Source organism: Hyla sarda, chromosome 6 (genome assembly GCF_029499605.1).
Source record: "Hyla sarda isolate aHylSar1 chromosome 6, aHylSar1.hap1, whole genome shotgun sequence".
Taxonomy (NCBI): domain Eukaryota; kingdom Metazoa; phylum Chordata; class Amphibia; order Anura; family Hylidae; genus Hyla; species Hyla sarda.
Window position 1 is genome coordinate 291,594,147 of NC_079194.1, and position 19,667 is coordinate 291,613,813.

The 19,667-nt window shown below is 43.0% G+C and overlaps 1 protein-coding gene across 2 annotated transcripts in view; it reads right to left on the minus strand.

Annotated features, from left to right (window-relative positions):
- Window positions 1-18,487, minus strand: part of SLC22A18 (solute carrier family 22 member 18) — a 134,579-nt gene extending 116,092 nt beyond the window's left edge. For both annotated transcript variants that reach the window (XM_056527742.1, XM_056527741.1), the window contains exons 1-4: window positions 18,330-18,487; window positions 15,489-15,586; window positions 7,980-8,125; window positions 5,039-5,171 (exon numbers count right to left, since the gene is read on the minus strand). In XM_056527742.1, coding sequence (XP_056383717.1) covers window positions 5,039-5,171; window positions 7,980-8,125; window positions 15,489-15,586; window positions 18,330-18,440 — 488 coding nt within the window. In that variant the 5' untranslated portion in view covers window positions 18,441-18,487. The remainder of the gene's footprint in view (window positions 1-5,038; window positions 5,172-7,979; window positions 8,126-15,488; window positions 15,587-18,329) is intronic.
- Between the last annotated feature and the right edge of the window lie 1,180 nt (window positions 18,488-19,667).

The following is a 19,667-nucleotide window of genomic DNA, read 5'->3' on the forward strand; positions in this document are numbered from 1 at the left end:
CTTCCAGTACTTATTAGCTGCTGAATATTACAGAGGAAATTCTTTTATTTTTGGAACACAGAGCTCTCTGCTGACATCATGACCACAGTGCTCTCTGCTGACATCTCTGTCCATTTTAGGAACTGTCCAGAGCAGCATATGTTTTCTATGGGGATTTTCTCCTATTCTGGACAGTTCTTAAAATGGACAGAGATGTCAGCAGAGAGCACTGTGGTCATGATGTCAGCAGAGAGCTCTGTGTTCCAAAAATAAAAGAATTTCCTCTGTAATATTCAGCAGCTAATAAGTACTGGAAGGATTAAGATTTTTTAATAGAAGTAATTTACAAATCTGTTTAACTTTCTGGCACCAGTGGATTAAAAAAATAAAATAAAATTAAGTTTTCCACCAGAGTACCCCTTTAAAGACCTCTGCTAAAAGGAGACTGAATGCAACCTATGGCCCTACAGTTTTTGCAAGACTACAACTCCCAGCATGCCCTGGCATGATGAGAGTTGTCATTTTGAAACAGCTGGAGACCCACAGGCTGAGAAGACCCCTGCTATACAGTGGCTGAAAGCAAGCTATGATCCTGCAGCTGTTGCAAGACCACAACTCCCAGCATGCCCTGACATGCTGGGAGTTGTAGTTTTGAAACCACTGGAGACTCAAAGGTTAAGGATCTCTGTTAAACAGAGGCTGAAAGCAACCTAGAGCTGTTGCAGGACTACAAATACCAGCATGCCCTCCTGACCATGCTGAGACTTGTAGTTTTGAAACAGCTGGAGGCACACTGGTGGGGAAACACTGTTCTAGGATAGACTTGTCATTCAGGAGTCTGGGAAAGTAGGATGAGAACTCCTGTAGGTGCTGGAGTGAGACAATGCACAGGCTCAGACCTGATATGTCTTTATATATAGGCAGCAAATATAAACAGAACATAAATCACCCAAATAGGGCGTTCCATAGGAACAACAACAATTATCCCAAACAAATAAACAACAACGCCCTGTATAATGTATAATATAGGTCATAATACAGGGAACATTCACCTTACAGAATCACCCAATGTTAACAATAAATATATATATATATTTATATATACAGTGGTCCCTCAAGTTACAATATTAATCGGTTCTGTGACGACCATTGTATGTTGAAACCATCGTATCTTGAGACCATAACTCTATGGAAACCTGGTAATTGGTTCTGAAGCCACCGAAATGTCATCCAAAAATAGGAAAAAGTGAAGATTAAAGAAAAATAAGTAGATAACTAATATAGATAAAGCAAATCCTTACATATAAAAGTAATAAAGATCTGCTGGGAGCTGTAATTACTGTCTATGTCAGTGTTTCCCAACCAGGGTGCCTCCAGCTGTTGCAAAACTACAACTCCCAGCATGCCCGGACAGCCTTCGGCTGTCCGGGCATGCTGGGAGTTGTAGTTTTGCAACAGCTGGAGGCACCCTCTTTGGGAAACACTGGTCTATGTAGAGGACAGAAGCTTCTTCAGGGTCCTGTACAGAACATGCAATGTCCTAAAAAAAAAAGGTGAGGAGCCGCCCTCACCTGGTGTCCAAAGGAGCAGTTAACCCTGGTACAGGTAAAGAATACAGAACATGTAATACCTCCCTGTACTGTAGGGGGCGTTACCAGACACCAGTCAGTGCATGCACTTCAGTAATACAGGTAAAGAGTAATACAGAAATTGTAATACCTCCCTGTACTGTAGGGGGCGCTACCAGACACCAGTCAGTGCACACACATCAGTAATACAGGTAAAGAGTACAGAACATGTAATTCCTCCCTGTACTGTAGGAGGCGCTACCAGACACCAGTCAGTGCATACACTTCAGTAATACAGGTAAAGAGTACAGAACATGTAATACCTCCCTGTACTGTAGGAGGCGCTACCAGACACCAGTCAGTGCATGTACTTCAGTAATACAGGTAAAGAGTACAGAACATGTAATTCCTCCCTGTACTGTAGGAGGCGCTACCAGACACCAGTCAGTGCATGTACTTAAGTAATACAGGTAAAGAGTACAGAACATGTAATACCTCCCTGTACTGTAGGGGGCGTTACCAGACACCAGTCAGTGCATACACTTCAATAATACAGGTAAAGAGTAATACAGAACATGTAATACCTCCCTGTACAGTAGGGGGCACTACCAGACACCAGTCAGTGCATACGCTTCAGTAATGCAGGTAAAGAGTAGTACAGAACATGTAATACCTCCCTGTACTGTAGGGGGCGCTACCAGACACCAGTCAGTGCATACACTTCAGTAATACAGGTAAAGAGTACAGAACATGTAATACCTCCCTGTACTGTAGGGGGCGCTACCAGACACCAGTCAGTGCATGCACTTTAGGAATACAGGGGTATTACAAGTGAAATATCCATTCTGATAGGTCGGTTCTTTCGGCCATTGACACGTTTCGCAGATTCCGTAGCATTGTATGTTGAGTCTGGTTTCAAATTACAATGGTCCAGAAAAGAACATTGTATGTTGAAACTATTGTATCTTGAGGCCATTGTAAGTTGAGGGATCATTGTAGATAATATATATATATATATATATATATATATATATATATACATATATATATATACATATATATATATATATATGTATATATATATATATATATATATATATATATATATATATATATATATATTAAAATATAAATAAACAATATAATTAATGTAGAGAACAGTTGAGTTACCATCCATAGGAGCCTGGCTGCTTATGGGAGTGTTTCCCAAACAGTGTGCCTCCAGCTGTTGCAAAACTACAACTCTCAGCATGCCCGGACAGCCGAAGGCTGTCCGGGCATGCTGGGAGTTGTAGTTTTGCAACAGCTGGAGGCACACTGGTTGATAAATACTGGCTTATGGCCCTGAACCGCTTCTCCTGCCTCCAGGGTCTTCCCGCAGCACACTACATACAGATCCTAATACCAGCTGTGTAAACCCGTACAAGTTGTACAACCATATAATGCAGTAAAAAGAAAAAGAAAAAAATTTAGGTGGCAAAGAATGAAAGTAAAATTGCAATTTCGGCATGGTTTTTTAAAATTTTTTTTTTTGTACTAAAAATGACGTTGTAACTTTATTGGTTGCTGCAACCATTGCAGCCATACCAAATTTATATATTATTTTATTATTTATATGTATATATATATATATATATATATATATATATATATATATATATATGTATTGCATTTCTTAAATAATAAAAAAAATGAATAAAGAATAAAAATAAATAAATAAACACTCTAAATAGAAAAAAAATCTTTATTTATTTATTTATTTATGTATTTGTTTTATTTATTTATTCATTAATTTATTTTATGTTCTATTTATATTTTTTAAACTTATTTTACGTTTCTTAAATAAATAAATAAACAGAATAAAGAATGAAAATAAATAAATAATATAAATAAATAGAAACATAAATAAATAAATAAAATAAACAAATAAATAATTTGCATTACCATAATCTGATTTCTATTCCTCCTTTTAAAATGTTTCCGTTGATGGAGCTGTTTAAGGGCTCGTTTTAATTAATTAATTTTTTTTTATTTAATTTTTTTCAGGGGCTGAGCTCTGGTATGTATTGGCACTATTTGGGGGAATTTATTATAAAAAGGCAATGGGGGAGGGGGGGGGGGTATCATAAGTATTCCCCTATATAAAGAATTTGGATTTATTTTGTGTTACTTTGTATACTTGTCCACTTGTATACTTGTATACTTCTCTATGGGCCGTTATTATGACCTTAGTTCCTTGTAGGGTTTTTTGTAGGGTTGTTGTTGTTTTTAGTTGTGTAATAAACAGGTCTTCATCTTTCTAATATATTTTGTGTATCATTTCCTTATCATTTTTAAGTGTTACTGTCATTTAGTTAAAGGGGTACTCCGGTGGAAAACTTTTTTTTTTTTTTTTTCTTAAATCAACTGGTGCCAGAAAGTTAAACAGATTTGTAAATTACATCTATAAAAAAAAAAAATCTTAATCCTTCCAGTACTTATTAGCTGCTGAATACTACAGAGGAAATTCTTTTCTTTCTGTAACACAGAGCCCTCTGCTTACATCATGAGCACAGTGCTCTCTGCTGACATCTCTGTCCATTTTAGCAACTGTCCAGAGCAGCATACGTTTTCTATGGTGATTTTCTCCTACTCTGGACAGTTCTTAAAATGAACAGAGATGTCAGCAGAGAGCACTGTGCTCGTGATGTCAGCAGAGAGCTCTGTGTTCCAAAAAGAAAAGAATTTCCTCTATAGTATTCAGCAGCTAATAAGTACTGGAAGGATTAAGATTTTTAAATAGAAGTCATTTACAAATCTGTTTAACTTTCTGGCACCAGTTTATTTAAAAATAAATAAATAAATACGTTTTCCAGTGGAGCGCCCCTATAAGCTCACAGAGCATTGTCTAGACTGGATACAATAGTTTCCACTTTTTAGCTGAGAGCAGGACAGGTTACAATTGTAGCATAGTTATCTGTGAGAAGTATTAGTTAGGTTCCCAGTCAGTGACAACAATATTGATTTAAAGGGTACCTCTCATCAAAAAAACTTTTGATATATTATAGATTAATGTATGCAGAATAACTTCACAATTGCATGTTATTAAAAAATATGCTTCTTTCTATTTAATTTTCCACTTTGAAGAAATGACCACTAGGGGTCTCCCTACCAGTCCTGGCAGCAAGCATTTCAGACTCATGCTGGAGTCCTAAACACTGCGAGCTGCCAGTCTGCTTTGTTCACAAAGGAGAACACTCAGAGCTGCCAGCCTGCTTTGTTCACAGCCTGTTTGGCTGTGAACAAAGCAGGCTGGCAGCTCTGAGTGTTTAGGACTCCAGCATGAGTCACAAATGCTTGTGACAGGACTGATCGGGAAAAATACAATAGAAAGAAGCATATTTTTCATTAACATGCTATTGGAAAGTTATTCAACATTCATTAATCTAAAATATATCAAAAGTTTATTTGATGAGAGGTGCCCTTTAATGATCACATTCACTAGTCCTTACCCAAATCTAGTAGCCAGGTAGCCTCCGAGGGAAGATCCAACAATGATTCCTATTCCAAAACAGAGGCCGAGCTTCCCCAGGGCCCCAGCACGTTCCTGGTCTGAGGTCAGGTCGGTCACAATCATCTGGGCTCCTGTCGGACATAGAAAAATCATCTTTACTGAGAGCTAAGGAGCGACCATTGTGTCCCCTTCGTCTTTTCATCTACATAACATTACAGCATAGATAACAGGAACAGCCAAGTGACATAAGTGACAAAAAGAAAAAATAAGAAGAAGAAGAAAGGAAAGTTTCCAAAATACTCATTATTTTCCAAATCTCTGCTTGCTGTCCCTCAGAAAAACTTTCAATGTTAACTGCCAGTGGTTACATTGGGCCCGCTACTGTATGACAACAAGCAGAGATCTTGAAAACGAAGGCCTTGCTTACACGGCAGAATTTTGTGAGCTGAATCCGGCGAAAAAATTCTGCTCGGAAATTCAATTGCAGCACAGTCCCATTGTTTTCAATGGGATTTTGCTGTACTGTGCACACGGAAACGTGCCATGGAAATTCCGCTTTCAGTGCAGAAATGCATTGCTGTCTATGAGACAGTGAATTCCCATGTGGTCCTAGCGCCGACATGTTCTGCCAGCGCCTGCATACATTTTCCGACCGGACATTCTGCATAAAATACGCCGTCTGAACACAGCCTAAGATAAATTGATACAGAATTCAATATATTAGTAGACACTGGCTGAATTAATTTGTAGCAAGCAAACGAATGGTATAATGTCGCCATCTAGTGGATACAAGTAATATTGACGTGTTGCAGGGACATGTCAATGGTTTTGAATGGTTGGGGCTCAGAGCATTCTGGACTGCTGTTGCGTTTACACACTATGGGACTATGTATGGGACTAGCTCAGGATAGCCGGGGGTGCTGTACTCCACTATACTGAGATCGCAGTGCGCATACACAACCACCCCTACAGGGGTACTCCGCTGCTAGACATCTTATCCCCTCTCTCTCAGAGGGAGGGGACAGACATTGATCTATAGCTAAAATATAGGGAAAATATACATTAAAGGGGTACTCCGCTGCTCAGCGTTTGGAACAAACTGTTCTGAACGCTGGAGCCGGCAGCTCATGATGTCATAGCCCGCCCCCTATAGCCGTCACGCCCCCTCCCATAGACTTGCATTGAGGGGGCGGGGTGTGACTGCATGAGGGGGTGGGGCTATGACATCACACGCTCCTGGCATCGGCTCTAAGTGTTCAGAACATTTTGTTCCAAACGTTGAGCAGTGGAGTACCCCTTTAACCTCTTAAGGACTCATGGCGTACCTGTACGCCCTGAGCCCGGTCCCGGTGTGAAAAACGGGGTCACGCCATAACCCTGCATCCCACCGGGTCGGTCCCGGCTGCTAACGATGGCCGGGACCCTGGGCTAACGGCGTGCGGCACCGATCGTTGTGCCGCACGCTGTTAACCCTTCAGACGCGGCGATCAAAGTTGACCGTCGCGTCTGAAAACGAAAGTAAACGCTTCCCGGCAGCTCAGTCGGGCTGATCGGGACATTGCGATAAAATTGCGATGTTCCGATCAGCTGGGACGCAGGCGGAGGTCTCCTTACCTCTCTCCGCGGCATCGGATCGGGGTTAGATTGCTCCAAGCCTGAGCTACAAGCTTGAGCAATCGAACCCCTATCTCGCTGATCCGTGCAAAGCTATGGCTTTGCAGGGATCAGCATAGGAGATCAGTGTGTGCAGTGTTATAGGTCCCTATGGGATAACAATGATCAGTATAAGAGATCAGTGTGTGCAGTGTAATAGGTTCCTATGGGAGCTATAACACTGCAAAAAAAAAGTGGGAAAAAAAAGTTAACAAAGGTGTTTAACCCCTTCCCTAATAAAAGTTTGAATCACCCCCCTTTTCCCATAAAAAAAACAGTGTAAATAAAAATTAACATATGTGGTATCGCCGCGTGCGTAAATGTCCGAACTATAAAATTATATCATTAATTAAACCGCACGGTCAATGGCGTACGCACTAAAAAATTCCAAAGTCCGAAATAGCGTATTTTTGGTCACTTTTTACATCATAAAAAAAAATGAATAAAAAACTATCAAAAAGTCCAATCAACACAAAAATGGTATTGATAAAAACTTCAGAACACAGCGCAAAAAATGAGCCCTCAAACCGGCCCGTACGCGGAAAAATTAAAATGTTACAGGGGTCAGAAGATGAGAATTTTAAACGTATAAATTTTCCTGCATGTAGTTATGATTTTTTAAGTAGGGTATCATTTTAACCGTATGGACCTACAGAATAATGATAAGGTGTCATTTTGACCAAAAAATGCACTGCGTAGAAATGGAAGCCCCCAAAAGTTACAAAATGACATTTTTTCTTAAAGTTTGTCGCACAATGATTTTTTTTCCCATTTGGCCATGGATTTTTTGGTAAAATGACTAATGTTACTGCAAAGTAGAATGGGTGGCGCAGAAAAAAAGCCATCATAGGGATTTTTAGGTGCAAAATTGAAAGCACTATGATTTTTAAAAGGTGATGAGGAAAAAATGAAAATGCAAAAACGGAAAAACGCTGAGTGCTTAAGGGGTTAAACACCTGTGTGGTCCAAATGCTCACTAGATCACTATGGAGGTTGCAGTTTTCAAAATGGGGTAATTTCTAAGGAGCCTGGTGCCCAAAATAAACAGTGTTAGATACACAAAATGGTTCTCTTTCCTTTCTGATCCCTGCTGTATATCCAAACCGCAGTTTACCGCCTCATGTGGCTACTGTCATACTCCGGAAAAATTGCGTAAAAGCACACACGAGATTTTCCAGTTCAATAAATCTGCTGCACACGTAATATATTTAAAAGGACAGTGACCAAATAGACATTCATTTGCGAAAATTTGTTTAAATAAAGTTATTTCAAATCAAGTTCAGTACCTGGTAGACCGTGCATAAAGACGGAAGGAAGTCGGGACAGGAACAGGAACGGGATGTTGGTGGTGAAGGCCATGATCAGGTAATAGATGGAGGCCGATAGGAAGGAAAGCGTAAGAGCTGCACGAGCACCATACTGATCCGACAACCTGCAAGAAATCAGCATCACATAGTAAACTAGACTATATAGTATTCTGACTATACAGGGCCCGGAACAGCTGCTACACAGGGTATATAATGTATTAAAATAATGTTTTGTTATGTTGCTCCTTGAGTTTCCCGTCATTCTGCCCTCAATACCCCATCATGACGAAAGTGATCACAGAATGTTAGAAATCATTTGTCATTTATTGAAAAGGCAAAAACCAAAAGCTTGCAGTGACATAAGTATTCATACCCTTTACTTTAGGTGAAGCCCCTTTGGCAGTGATTCCGTCCTCCAGTCTTCTTGGGGGTGAGGACACAAGGTTTACTCATCTGGATTTGGGGATTTTCTGCCATTCTTCTCTGCTGATCCTCTCAGGCTCTGTCAGGTTGGATTTGGACCGTCCGTGAAAGCCATATTCCAGTCCCTACAGAGATGTTTTATTGGGTTTGGGCTCCGGCTGGTCCACTTAAAGGGGTACTCCGGTGGATTTATTTATTTTTTTTAAATCAACTAGTGCCAGAAAGTTAAACAGATTTGTAAATGACTTCTATTTAAAAATCTTAATCTTTCCAGTACTTATTAGCTGCTGAATACTACAGAGGAAATTATTTTCTTTTTGGAACACAGAGCTCTCTGCTGACATCATGACCACAGTGCTCTCTGCTGACATCTCTGTCCATTTTAGGAACTGTCCAGAGCAGCATATGTTTGCTATGGGGATTTTCTCCTACTCTGGACAGTTCTTAAAATGGACAGAGATGTTAGCAGAGAGCACTGTGCTCGTGATGTCAGCAGAGAGCTCTGTGTTCCGAAAAGAAAAGATTTTTCTCTGTAGTACTTAGCAGCTAATAAGCACTGGAAGGAGTAAGATTTTTGTAATAGAAGTAATTTACAAATCTGTTTAACTTTCTGGCACCAGTTGATTTAAAAAAATAAATAAATAAATAAATAAAAAAAAGTTTTCCACCGGAGTCCCTAAGCCGCTCCTGTGTTTTGGCTGGGTGCTTAGGGTCAATTTGGGGGGGGGGGGGAATCATCAAGAGTAGGTGTAGGTGAAAATCTTTTACCACATTAATTCATGTGGCGGAAACTGTGCCCCTGCACACTATTTATTACGGGGTGCAGGGCAAGTGATAAATCTGGTGCTGATCACGTTTCTCACTTCAGTACACCACTTTGTATCGTGATCCTTCTGTGACTTTTTGTGCGACTTTTTATTCTGTGAGTCAAAATGTGTCACTTTTTAAAAATGCCGTCCACAGTCAGTTCTGTGAGCCAAATCAGCGCTGGTGTAGATTTGCGCCTAAGTTAGCGCAGTTGCAACAAAAGATACGACAAACTAAAAAAGTTGCACATGAGGAATTCCTGACCTCATGATGCATGATAGCAACAGAAATCATGACTTGGAATGTTCTTTTAGAAAAACCTTCTAAAACAAAAGTCGCAATAAAAAAAGTCTCAAAACAGCAATTGAGACAAACTGTGAGACAAATGTAACCCACAAAACCAGGGTAAAACCAATGATAAATTCCCCCCCAATGTCTTGTTGGAAGGTGAATCTTCAGCCCAGTCTGAGGCCCAGAGCTCTGGATCAGGTTTTATTAAGAATATTTCTGTACTTAGCTCCACTCGGCTTTCCCCTTAAAGGGGTATTCCAGGAAAAAACTTTTTTTTAATATATATATATATATATATATATATATATCTCTATCTATCTATCTCTATCTATCTATCTATCTCAACTGGCTCCAGAAAGTTAAACAGATTTGTAAATTACGTCTATTAAAAAATCTTAATCCTTTCAATAATTATAAGCTGCTGAAGTTGAGTTGTTCTTTTCTGTCTGGCAACAGTGCTCTCTGCTGACATCTCTGCTTGTCTCCGGGAACTGCACAGAGTAGAAGAGGTTTGCTGTGGGGATTTGCTTGTAAACTGGGCGGTTCCTCAGAAACGTCTTTCAGAGAGTCATCAGAAAAGAACAACTCATCTTCATCAGCTCATAAGTACTGAAAGGATTAAGATTTTTTTTAATAGAAGTAATTTACAAATCTGTTTAACTTTCTGGCACCAGTTGATATATAAAAAAGTTTTTTTTTTCCTGGATAACCCCTTTAACCCTGACCAGTCTCACTGTTCCTGCAGCATAATGCTGCCCCCACCATGATCACTGTAGGGATGGTATTGGGCAGGTGATGGGCAGTGCCTGGTTTCCCCCCAGACATGATGCTGCCCCCACCATGATCACTGTAGGGATGGTATTGGGCAGGTGATGGGCAGTGCCTGGTTTCCTCCAGACATGATGCTGCCCCCACCATGATCACTGTAGGGATGGTATTGGGCAGTGCCTGGTTTCCTCCAGACATGATGCTACCCCCACCATGATCACTGTAGGGAGGGTATTGGGCAGGTGATGGGCAGTACCTGGTTTCCTCCAGACATGATGCTGCCCCCACCATGATCACTGTAGGGATGGTATTGGGCAGGTGATGGGCAGTGCCTGGTTTCCCCCAGACATGATGCTGCCCCCACCATGATCACTGTAGGGATGGTATTGGGCAGGTGATGGGCAGTGCCTGGTTTCCCCCAGACATGATGATGCCCCCACCATGATCACTGTAGGGATGGTATTGGGCAGGAGATGGGCAGTGCCTGGTTTCCTCCAGACATAATGCTGCCCCCACCATGATCACTGTAGGGATGGTATTGGGCAGGTGATGGGCAGTACCTGGTTTCCTCCAGACATGATGCTGTCCCCACCATGATCACTGTAGGGATGGTATTGGGCAGGTGATGGGCAGTGCCTGGTTTCCCCCAGACATGATGATGCCCCCACCATGATCACTGTAGGGATGGTATTGGGCAGGAGATGGGCAGTGCCTGGTTTCCTCCAGACATAATGCTGCCCCCACCATGATCACTGTAGGGATGGTATTGGGCAGGTGATGGGCAGTACCTGGTTTCCTCCAGACATGATGCTGCCCCCACCATGATCACTGTAGGGATGGTATTGGGCAGATGATGGGCAGTACCTGGTTTCCCCCAGACATGATGCTGCCCCCACCATGACCACTGTAGGGATGGTTTTGGGCAGGTGGTGGGCAGTGCCTGGTTTCCTCCAGCCATGATGCTGCCCCCACCATGATCACTATAGGGATGGTATTGGGCAGGTGATGGGCAGTGCCTGGTTTCCTCCAGACATGATGCTGCCCCCACCATGATCACTGTAGGGAGGGTATTGGGCAGGTGATGGGCAGTGCCTGGTTTCCCCCAGACATGATGCTGCCCCTACCATGATCACTGTAGGGATGGTATTGGGCAGGTGATGGGCAGTGCCTGGTTTCCCCCAGACATGATGATGCCCCCACCATGATCACTGTAGGGATGGTATTGGGCAGGTGATGGGCAGTGCCTGGTTTCCCCCAGACATGATGCTGCCCCCACCATGATCACTGTAGGGATGGTATTGGGCAGTGCCTGGTTTCCCCCAGACATGATGATGCCCCCACCATGATCACTGTAGGGATGGTATTGGGCAGGTGATGGGCAGTACCTGGTTTCCTCCAGACATGATGCTGCCCCCACCATGATCACTGTAGGGATGGTATTGGGCAGATGATGGGCAGTACCTGGTTTCCCCCAGACATGATGCTGCCCCCACCATGATCACTGTAGGGAGGGTATTGGGCAGGTGATGGGCAGTGCCTGGTTTCCCCCAGACATGATGCTGCCCCCACCATGATCACTGTAGGGATGGTATTGGGCAGGTGATGGGCAGTGCCTGGTTTCCCCCAGACATGATGATGCCCCCACCATGATCACTGTAGGGATGGTATTGGGCAGGAGATGGGCAGTGCCTGGTTTCCTCCAGACATAATGCTGCCCCCACCATGATCACTGTAGGGATGGTATTGGGCAGGTGATGGGCAGTACCTGGTTTCCTCCAGACATGATGCTGTCCCCACCATGATCACTGTAGGGATGGTATTGGGCAGGTGATGGGCAGTGCCTGGTTTCCCCCAGACATGATGATGCCCCCACCATGATCACTGTAGGGATGGTATTGGGCAGGAGATGGGCAGTGCCTGGTTTCCTCCAGACATAATGCTGCCCCCACCATGATCACTGTAGGGATGGTATTGGGCAGGTGATGGGCAGTACCTGGTTTCCTCCAGACATGATGCTGCCCCCACCATGATCACTGTAGGGATGGTATTGGGCAGATGATGTGCAGTACCTGGTTTCCCCCAGACATGATGCTGCCCCCACCATGACCACTGTAGGGATGGTTTTGGGCAGGTGGTGGGCAGTGCCTGGTTTCCTCCAGCCATGATGCTGCCCCCACCATGATCACTATAGGGATGGTATTGGGCAGGTGATGGGCAGTGCCTGGTTTCCTCCAGACATGATGCTGCCCCCACCATGATCACTGTAGGGAGGGTATTGGGCAGGTGATGGGCAGTGCCTGGTTTCCCCCAGACATGATGCTGCCCCTACCATGATCACTGTAGGGATGGTATTGGGCAGGTGATGGGCAGTGCCTGGTTTCCCCCAGACATGATGATGCCCCCACCATGATCACTGTAGGGATGGTATTGGGCAGGTGATGGGCAGTGCCTGGTTTCCCCCAGACATGATGCTGCCCCCACCATGATCACTGTAGGGATGGTATTGGGCAGTGCCTGGTTTCCCCCAGACATGATGATGCCCCCACCATGATCACTGTAGGGAGGGTATTGGGCAGGTGATGGGCAGTGCCTGGTTTCCTCCAGACATGATGCTGCCCCCACCATGATCACTGTAAGGATGGTATTGGGCAGGTGATGGGCAGTACCTGGTTTCCTCCAGACATGATGCTGCCCCCACCATGATCACTGTAGGGATGGTATTGGGGAGGTGATGGGCAGTGCCTGGTTTCCTCCAGACATGATGCTGCCCCCACCATGATCACTGTAGGGATGGTATTGGGCAGGTGATGGGCAGTAACTGGTTTCCTCCAGACATGATGCTGCCCCCACCATGATCACTGTAGGGATGGTATTGGGCAGGTGATGGGCAGTGTCTGGTTTTCCCCAGACATGATGCTGCCCCCACCATGATCACTGTAGGGATGGTATTGGGCAGGTGATGGGCAGTACCTGGTTTCCCCCAGACATGATGCTGCCCCCACCATGATCACTGTAGGGATGGTATTGGGCAGGTGATGGGCAGTGCCTGGTTTTCTCAACACATGATGCTTAGAATTGAGGCCAATAAGTTAAATTTTGGTTTCATCACACCAAAGAATCTTGTTTCCCACAGTCTGAGAGTACTTAGGGTGATTTTTTGCAGTGATGGTTCAGGACCTTCTGGAAGTTTCTCCCATCTGCACACAGGATCTTTGGAGCTCAGCCAGAGGGACCATTGGGTTCTTGATCAACTCTCTTACCAAGACCATCCTCCTCCGAGGCAGCAGCTCTAGGAATAGTCCTTGTAGTTCCAAACTTTCACAATGTAAGAATTATGGAGGCCATTGTGCTCTTGGGAACCTGAGTGCATCAGTACTGCCCTGTCAGGAACTTCCTTTCCCTTGATATCACTATAAAACTCCCAACATTTCCTAGTGTGGCTACTGTTGCACCATACGGGCTCTGCTTTCTATTCAGTTGCTGTAAATGCCTTGCTGCACCCGATGGGAAGCATTAGATATAACTACATAGACTTGTGGTTGACTGTTTTTTATCTGAAGCTTGTGAATCGTCTCAGGCGATGGGGGGGGGGGGGGTACACAGATTAGGGGTCCTATAATCTACATCTACAGAAGTGATTCACAGAATTTACTTGTTAAAACAATATTTTCAGTTTTTGGACGGTTTTACACGACAGCGACATTATAAATGATTTACCGGAGTCCCGGGATACGATGAGGTCAGTGACACCTTACATAAGACTCTAGGACAGAGGTGACTGACCTCATAAAACCTCCACAGTCAGATTGATCTTAGTTTCTTATCTCCTTCCTCAAAAGCAATGATCCCTTACAAGTGTCCCAGCGCTGCATGATGGTAGTCATAGTTTTACAACAGCTGGAGGGCCACTGGTAGGGGATTACCGTTCTAAAGGATCATGAAGGACACGGCTAAGAAAAAATGTCCCTTTACTAACTCACTACTTGAAGGGTTACTCCGCTCCCCAGCGTCCCGAACTCAATGTTCCGAGCGCTGGTGCGGGCTTCCGTGTTCATGCCCGCTCCCTCGTGTCGTCACAAGGGGGCGGGCGTGAACACGGAAGCCCACACCCAGCGTTCGGAACATTGAGTTCTAGACACTAAGCAGTGGAGTAACCCTTTAAACGTGTACTCCGCCCCTAGACACCTTATCCCCTATTCAAAGGATAGGGGATAAGATGTCTGATCATGGGGGTCCTGCCGTTGGGGACCCTCACGATCTCCCTGCTGCACCCGGCGTTCGTTTAGAGCGTCGGGTGCAGAACCGGAGACTTGTGATGTCATGACCACGCCCCCTCAATGCAAGTCTATGGGAGGGGGCTTCACTGGAGTCATGCCCCCTTCCATAGACTTGCATTGAAGGGGCGTGGCCGTGATGCTAAAAGCCTCCGCTCCGTGCTCTGGATGTCTGGGGTGCCGTCCCCAGTGGCGGGACCCCCTCGATCCGACATCTTATGATGTCTTAAGATGTCTAGGGGCACAGTACCTCTTTAACACATGAATTCACAGATCACCATATCCCTAAAGAACACTCCTCTCCTGAAATGTTCTCCTTGTATAGGTAACTTCCAGTATCAAGGGATACTCTGGTGGAAAACTTTTTTTTTTTTTTTTTTTTTTTTAATGAACTGGTACCAGATAGTTAAACAGATTTGTAAATTATTTCTATTAAAAAATCTTAATCCTTTCAGTACTTTTTAGCAGCTCTATGCTACAGAGGAAATTCTTTTCTTTTGGAATTTCTTTTTTGTCTCTGCTGACACCTCTGTCCGTGTCAGTAACTGTCCAGAGCAGGAGAAAATCCCCATAGCAAACCTATGCTGCTCTGGACAGTTCCTGACACGGACAGAGATGTTAGCAGAGAGCACTGTGGACAAGACAAAAAAGAAATTCAAAAAGTAAAGAATTTTCTCCGTAGCATACAGCTGCTAAAAAGTACTAAAAGGATTAAGATTTTTTTTTTATAGAAGTAATTTACAAATCTGTTTAACTTTCTGGCTCCAGTTCATTTAAAAAAAAAAAAAAAGTTTTCCACCGGAGTACCCCTTTAAACCCCCCACTTGTCTCCATTCCCCCTCCTCTTAACAAGATCAACCCAATCATAACCTGAAATACTCTGTGCTGCATCAATCAATCAGTCTAAAAAATAAAAATAAAATACCGGCCAAAAATGGGACCGCCCACAAGCTGAAGGATGCCAAAGACAGTCTGCAGGTAGCCAAATCCCACCGTGTCCAAGCCGAGACTCTTAGCCAGATACTGCCGGGAAGAGAAAAGGATGTATCATAGAAAGGAAGAAGAAAAGAATTAAAATAATAATACATAATATAAAAAACATTGGGGGAAGGGTCATCTGAGGGGGAGGAGTCACCTGCAGGAGAAGGGAGGAGTCAAATGTGGCAAAGGGGGAGGGGTTACATTTGGGGAAAAAGGTGATGTCTTCCTCTTTCTGCCCTGAAGTACATTAACCTTTCAGAGGAGCCAATAAAACAAAATATTACATACAGACCAATAAACCAGCAGCAGCCAGAGGTGTAAGGAAAGACTGCAAGACCCCAGTGCCAAATCTGTACCGGGACCCCCACCGCCCTATATACAGATTACTGTGAGCCGCAAAATAGAAAGGCGGGCATTAACTTTACTAAAGATGGAGAGCATGTTATAGAACACCATCATATAGGCTGAATGGAGGTATATATATATATAATGGAGGTATATATATATATATATATATATATATATATATATATATATGTGTATATATATATATAGTCTGCGTATAAAGATGAGTCACTTTTTATATATTAAATTACTAACCCAGTTCTGATCCTGAGTTATATCCTGTATTATTCTCCAGAGCTGTACTCACTATTCTGCTGGTGAGGTCACTGTGTACATACATTACATTACTTATTCTGTACTGATCCTGAGTTATATCCTGTATTATTCTCCAGAGCTGTACTCACTATTCTGCTGGTGAGGTCACTGTGTACATACATTACATTACTTATCCTGTACTGATCCTGAGGTATATCCTGTATTATAGTCCAGAGCTGTACTCACTATTCTGCTGGTGGGGTCACTGTGTACATACATTACATTACTTATTCTGTACTGATCCTGAGTTATATCCTGTATTATTCTCCAGAGCTGTACTCACTATTCTGCTGGTGAGGTCACTGTGTACATACATTACATTACTTATCCTGTACTGATCCTGAGGTATATCCTGTATTATACTCCAGAGCTCCACTCACTATTCTGCTGGTGGTGTCACTGTGTACATACATTACATTACTTATCCTGTACTGATCCTGAGTTATATCCTGTATTATACTCCAGAGCTGTACTCACTATTCTGCTGGTGAGGTCACTGTGTACATACATTACATTACTTATCCTGTACTGATCCTGAGTTATATCCTGTATTATACTCCAGAGCTGTACTCACTATTCTGCTGGTGAGGTCACTGTGTACATACATTACATTACTTATCCTGTACTGATCCTGAGTTATATCCTGTATTATACTCCAGAGCTGTACTCACTATTCTGCTGGTGAGGTCACTGTGTACATACATTACATTACTTATTCTGTACTGATCCTGAGTTATATCCTGTATTATACTCCAGAGCTGTACTCACTATTCTGCTGGTGAGGTCACTGTGTACATACATTACTTATCCTGTACTGATCCAGAGTTATATCCTGTATTATACTCCAGATCTGTACTCACTATTCTGCTGGTGAGGTCACTGTGTATATACATTGCATTACTTATCCTGTACTGATCCTGAGTTATATCCTGTATTATGCTCCAGAGCTGCACTCACTATTCTGCTGGTGAGATCACTGTGTACATTCATTACATTACTTATCCTGTACTGATCCTGAGTTATATCCTGTATTATACTCCAGAGCTGTACTCACTATTCTGCTGGTGAGGTCACTGTGTACATTCATTACATTACTTATCCTGTACTGATCCAGAGTTATATCCTGTATTATACTCCAGATCTGTACTCACTATTCTGCTGGTGAGGTCACTGTGTATATACATTGCATTACTTATCCTGTACTGATCCTGAGTTATATCCTGTATTATGCTCCAGAGCTGCACTCACTATTCTGCTGGTGAGATCACTGTGTACATACATTACATTACTTACCAGCAGAATAGTCACATGGAAAAAAGATCAAGTTCAACAAAAATAGTGAGTACAACTCTGGAGTATAATACAGGATATAACTCAGGATCAGTACAGGATAAGTAATGTAATGTATGTACACAGTGACCTCACCAGCAGAATAGTGAGTACAGCTCTGGAGTATAATACAGGATATAACTCAGGGTCAGTACAGGATAAGTAATGTAATGTATGTACACAGTGATCTCACCAGCAGAATAGTGAGTACAGCTCTGGAGTATAATACAGGATATAACTCAGGATCAGTACAGGATAAGTAATGTAATGTATGTACACAGTGATCTCACCAGCAGAATAGTGAGTACAGCTCTGGAGTATAATACAGGATATAACTCAGGGTCAGTACAGGATAAGTAATGTAATGTATGTACACAGTGACCCCACCAGCAGAATAGTGAGTACAGATCTGGGGTATAATACAGGATATAACTCAGGATCAGTACAGGATAAGTAATGTAATGTATGTACACAGTGACCCCACCAGCAGAATAGTGAGTACAGCTCTGGGGTATAATACAGGATATAACTCAGGATCAGTACAGGATAAGTAATGTAATGTATGTACACAGTGACCTCACCAGCAGAATAGTGAGTACAGCTCTGGAGTATAATACAGGATATAACTCAGGATCAGTACAGGATAAGTAATGTAATGTATGTACACAGTGACCTCACCAGCAGAATAGTGAGTACAGCTCTGGAGGATTGTACAGGATAAATAATGTCATGCAGAAATAAGTTATTCCGCTTATTATGCAGATAACCATTATACACCACATTCTCCTCCACTTACCGGTGTCACTGCAAACTGCATAAACATACAGGAGACATCGAGGGACGTCAGCAGGTAGGTGACCCTGATGATCTGGTCTCGTGATTTAGAGATGCCTGGATCAGCAGCCATTGCTGGTTATTCTGGTGCAGTGCTGGGCTGTGACTACTGACAGTACATCAGACCTCACTGTTTCTTACTCCAGTTCCTGTGTATTTGGTGTAAAGTTCAGATCAGACTCCGCCCTCAGTGAGAGGATTACACCGCAGATCTTTAACCCTTTAGTCTTTTACTGCTGCAGCTGTCTCACCTTCATCTAACTGACTGTGTATTAAAGGGAATATTAGTGAACATTAACTTTAAAGGGGTATTCCGGGCAAAAACATTTTATCCCCTATCCAAAGGATAGGGGATAAGATGTATGATCGCGGGGGGCACGCTGCTGAGACCCCCCCACCCCCCGCGATCTCCCTGCAGCACCCACATTCTATGCGGGGGAAAACCTCCGGGTTTCCGGGACTGGGGGCGTGACGTCACGCCGCCACCCCCTCCATTCATGTCTATGGGAGGGGGCGTGATAGCCATCACGCCCCCTCCCATAGACATGAATGGAGGGGGCGTGGCGTGACATCACTTCCTTCCTTTGGATAGGGGATAAAATGTTTTTGCCCGGAATACCACTTTAAGACGACCCAGCAGGAAGTTGAAGGCATATGGGGCTTTACTTATGTTGTTCTGGGTCTTTAACCCCTTTAGGTCATCAGTTTTTTTCATTTTCGCACTTTCGTTTTTTCCTCCTGACCTTCCAAAAATTCGTAACCCTTTAAATTTCCCGCTTACAGACCCATATGAGGGCTTGTTTTTTGCGCTACCAATTGTACTTTGTAATGACATCAATCATTTGACCACAAAATCTACAACGAAACAAAAAAAAAAATATTTGTGGGGCAAAATAAAAAAAATAAAAAACACTTTGTAACTTTTAGGGGCTTCCGTTTCTACGCAATGAACTTTACGGTTACAACGATACCCAAATTTTATAGGTTTTAGTTTGTTATACTTTAGAAAAAATTATAACTTTTTGTACGAAAATTAGCATGTTTACAATTGTCCTCTTCTGCACCTTTTTTATTTTTCCCCATAAGAGGCGGTATGAGGGTAATTTTTTGCACCGTGATCTGCGCTTTCTTTCGGTACCATTTTTGTTTTAATGGGACTTTTTTGATCACTTTTTAAACATTTTTTAGGGTACATAAAGTGATTTAAAAAAAAACCTCAATTTTTGACTTTTTTTGTAATTTTTTTACTCGTACGCCATCGACCGTGCGGTTTAATTAACATTACACTTTTATAATTCAG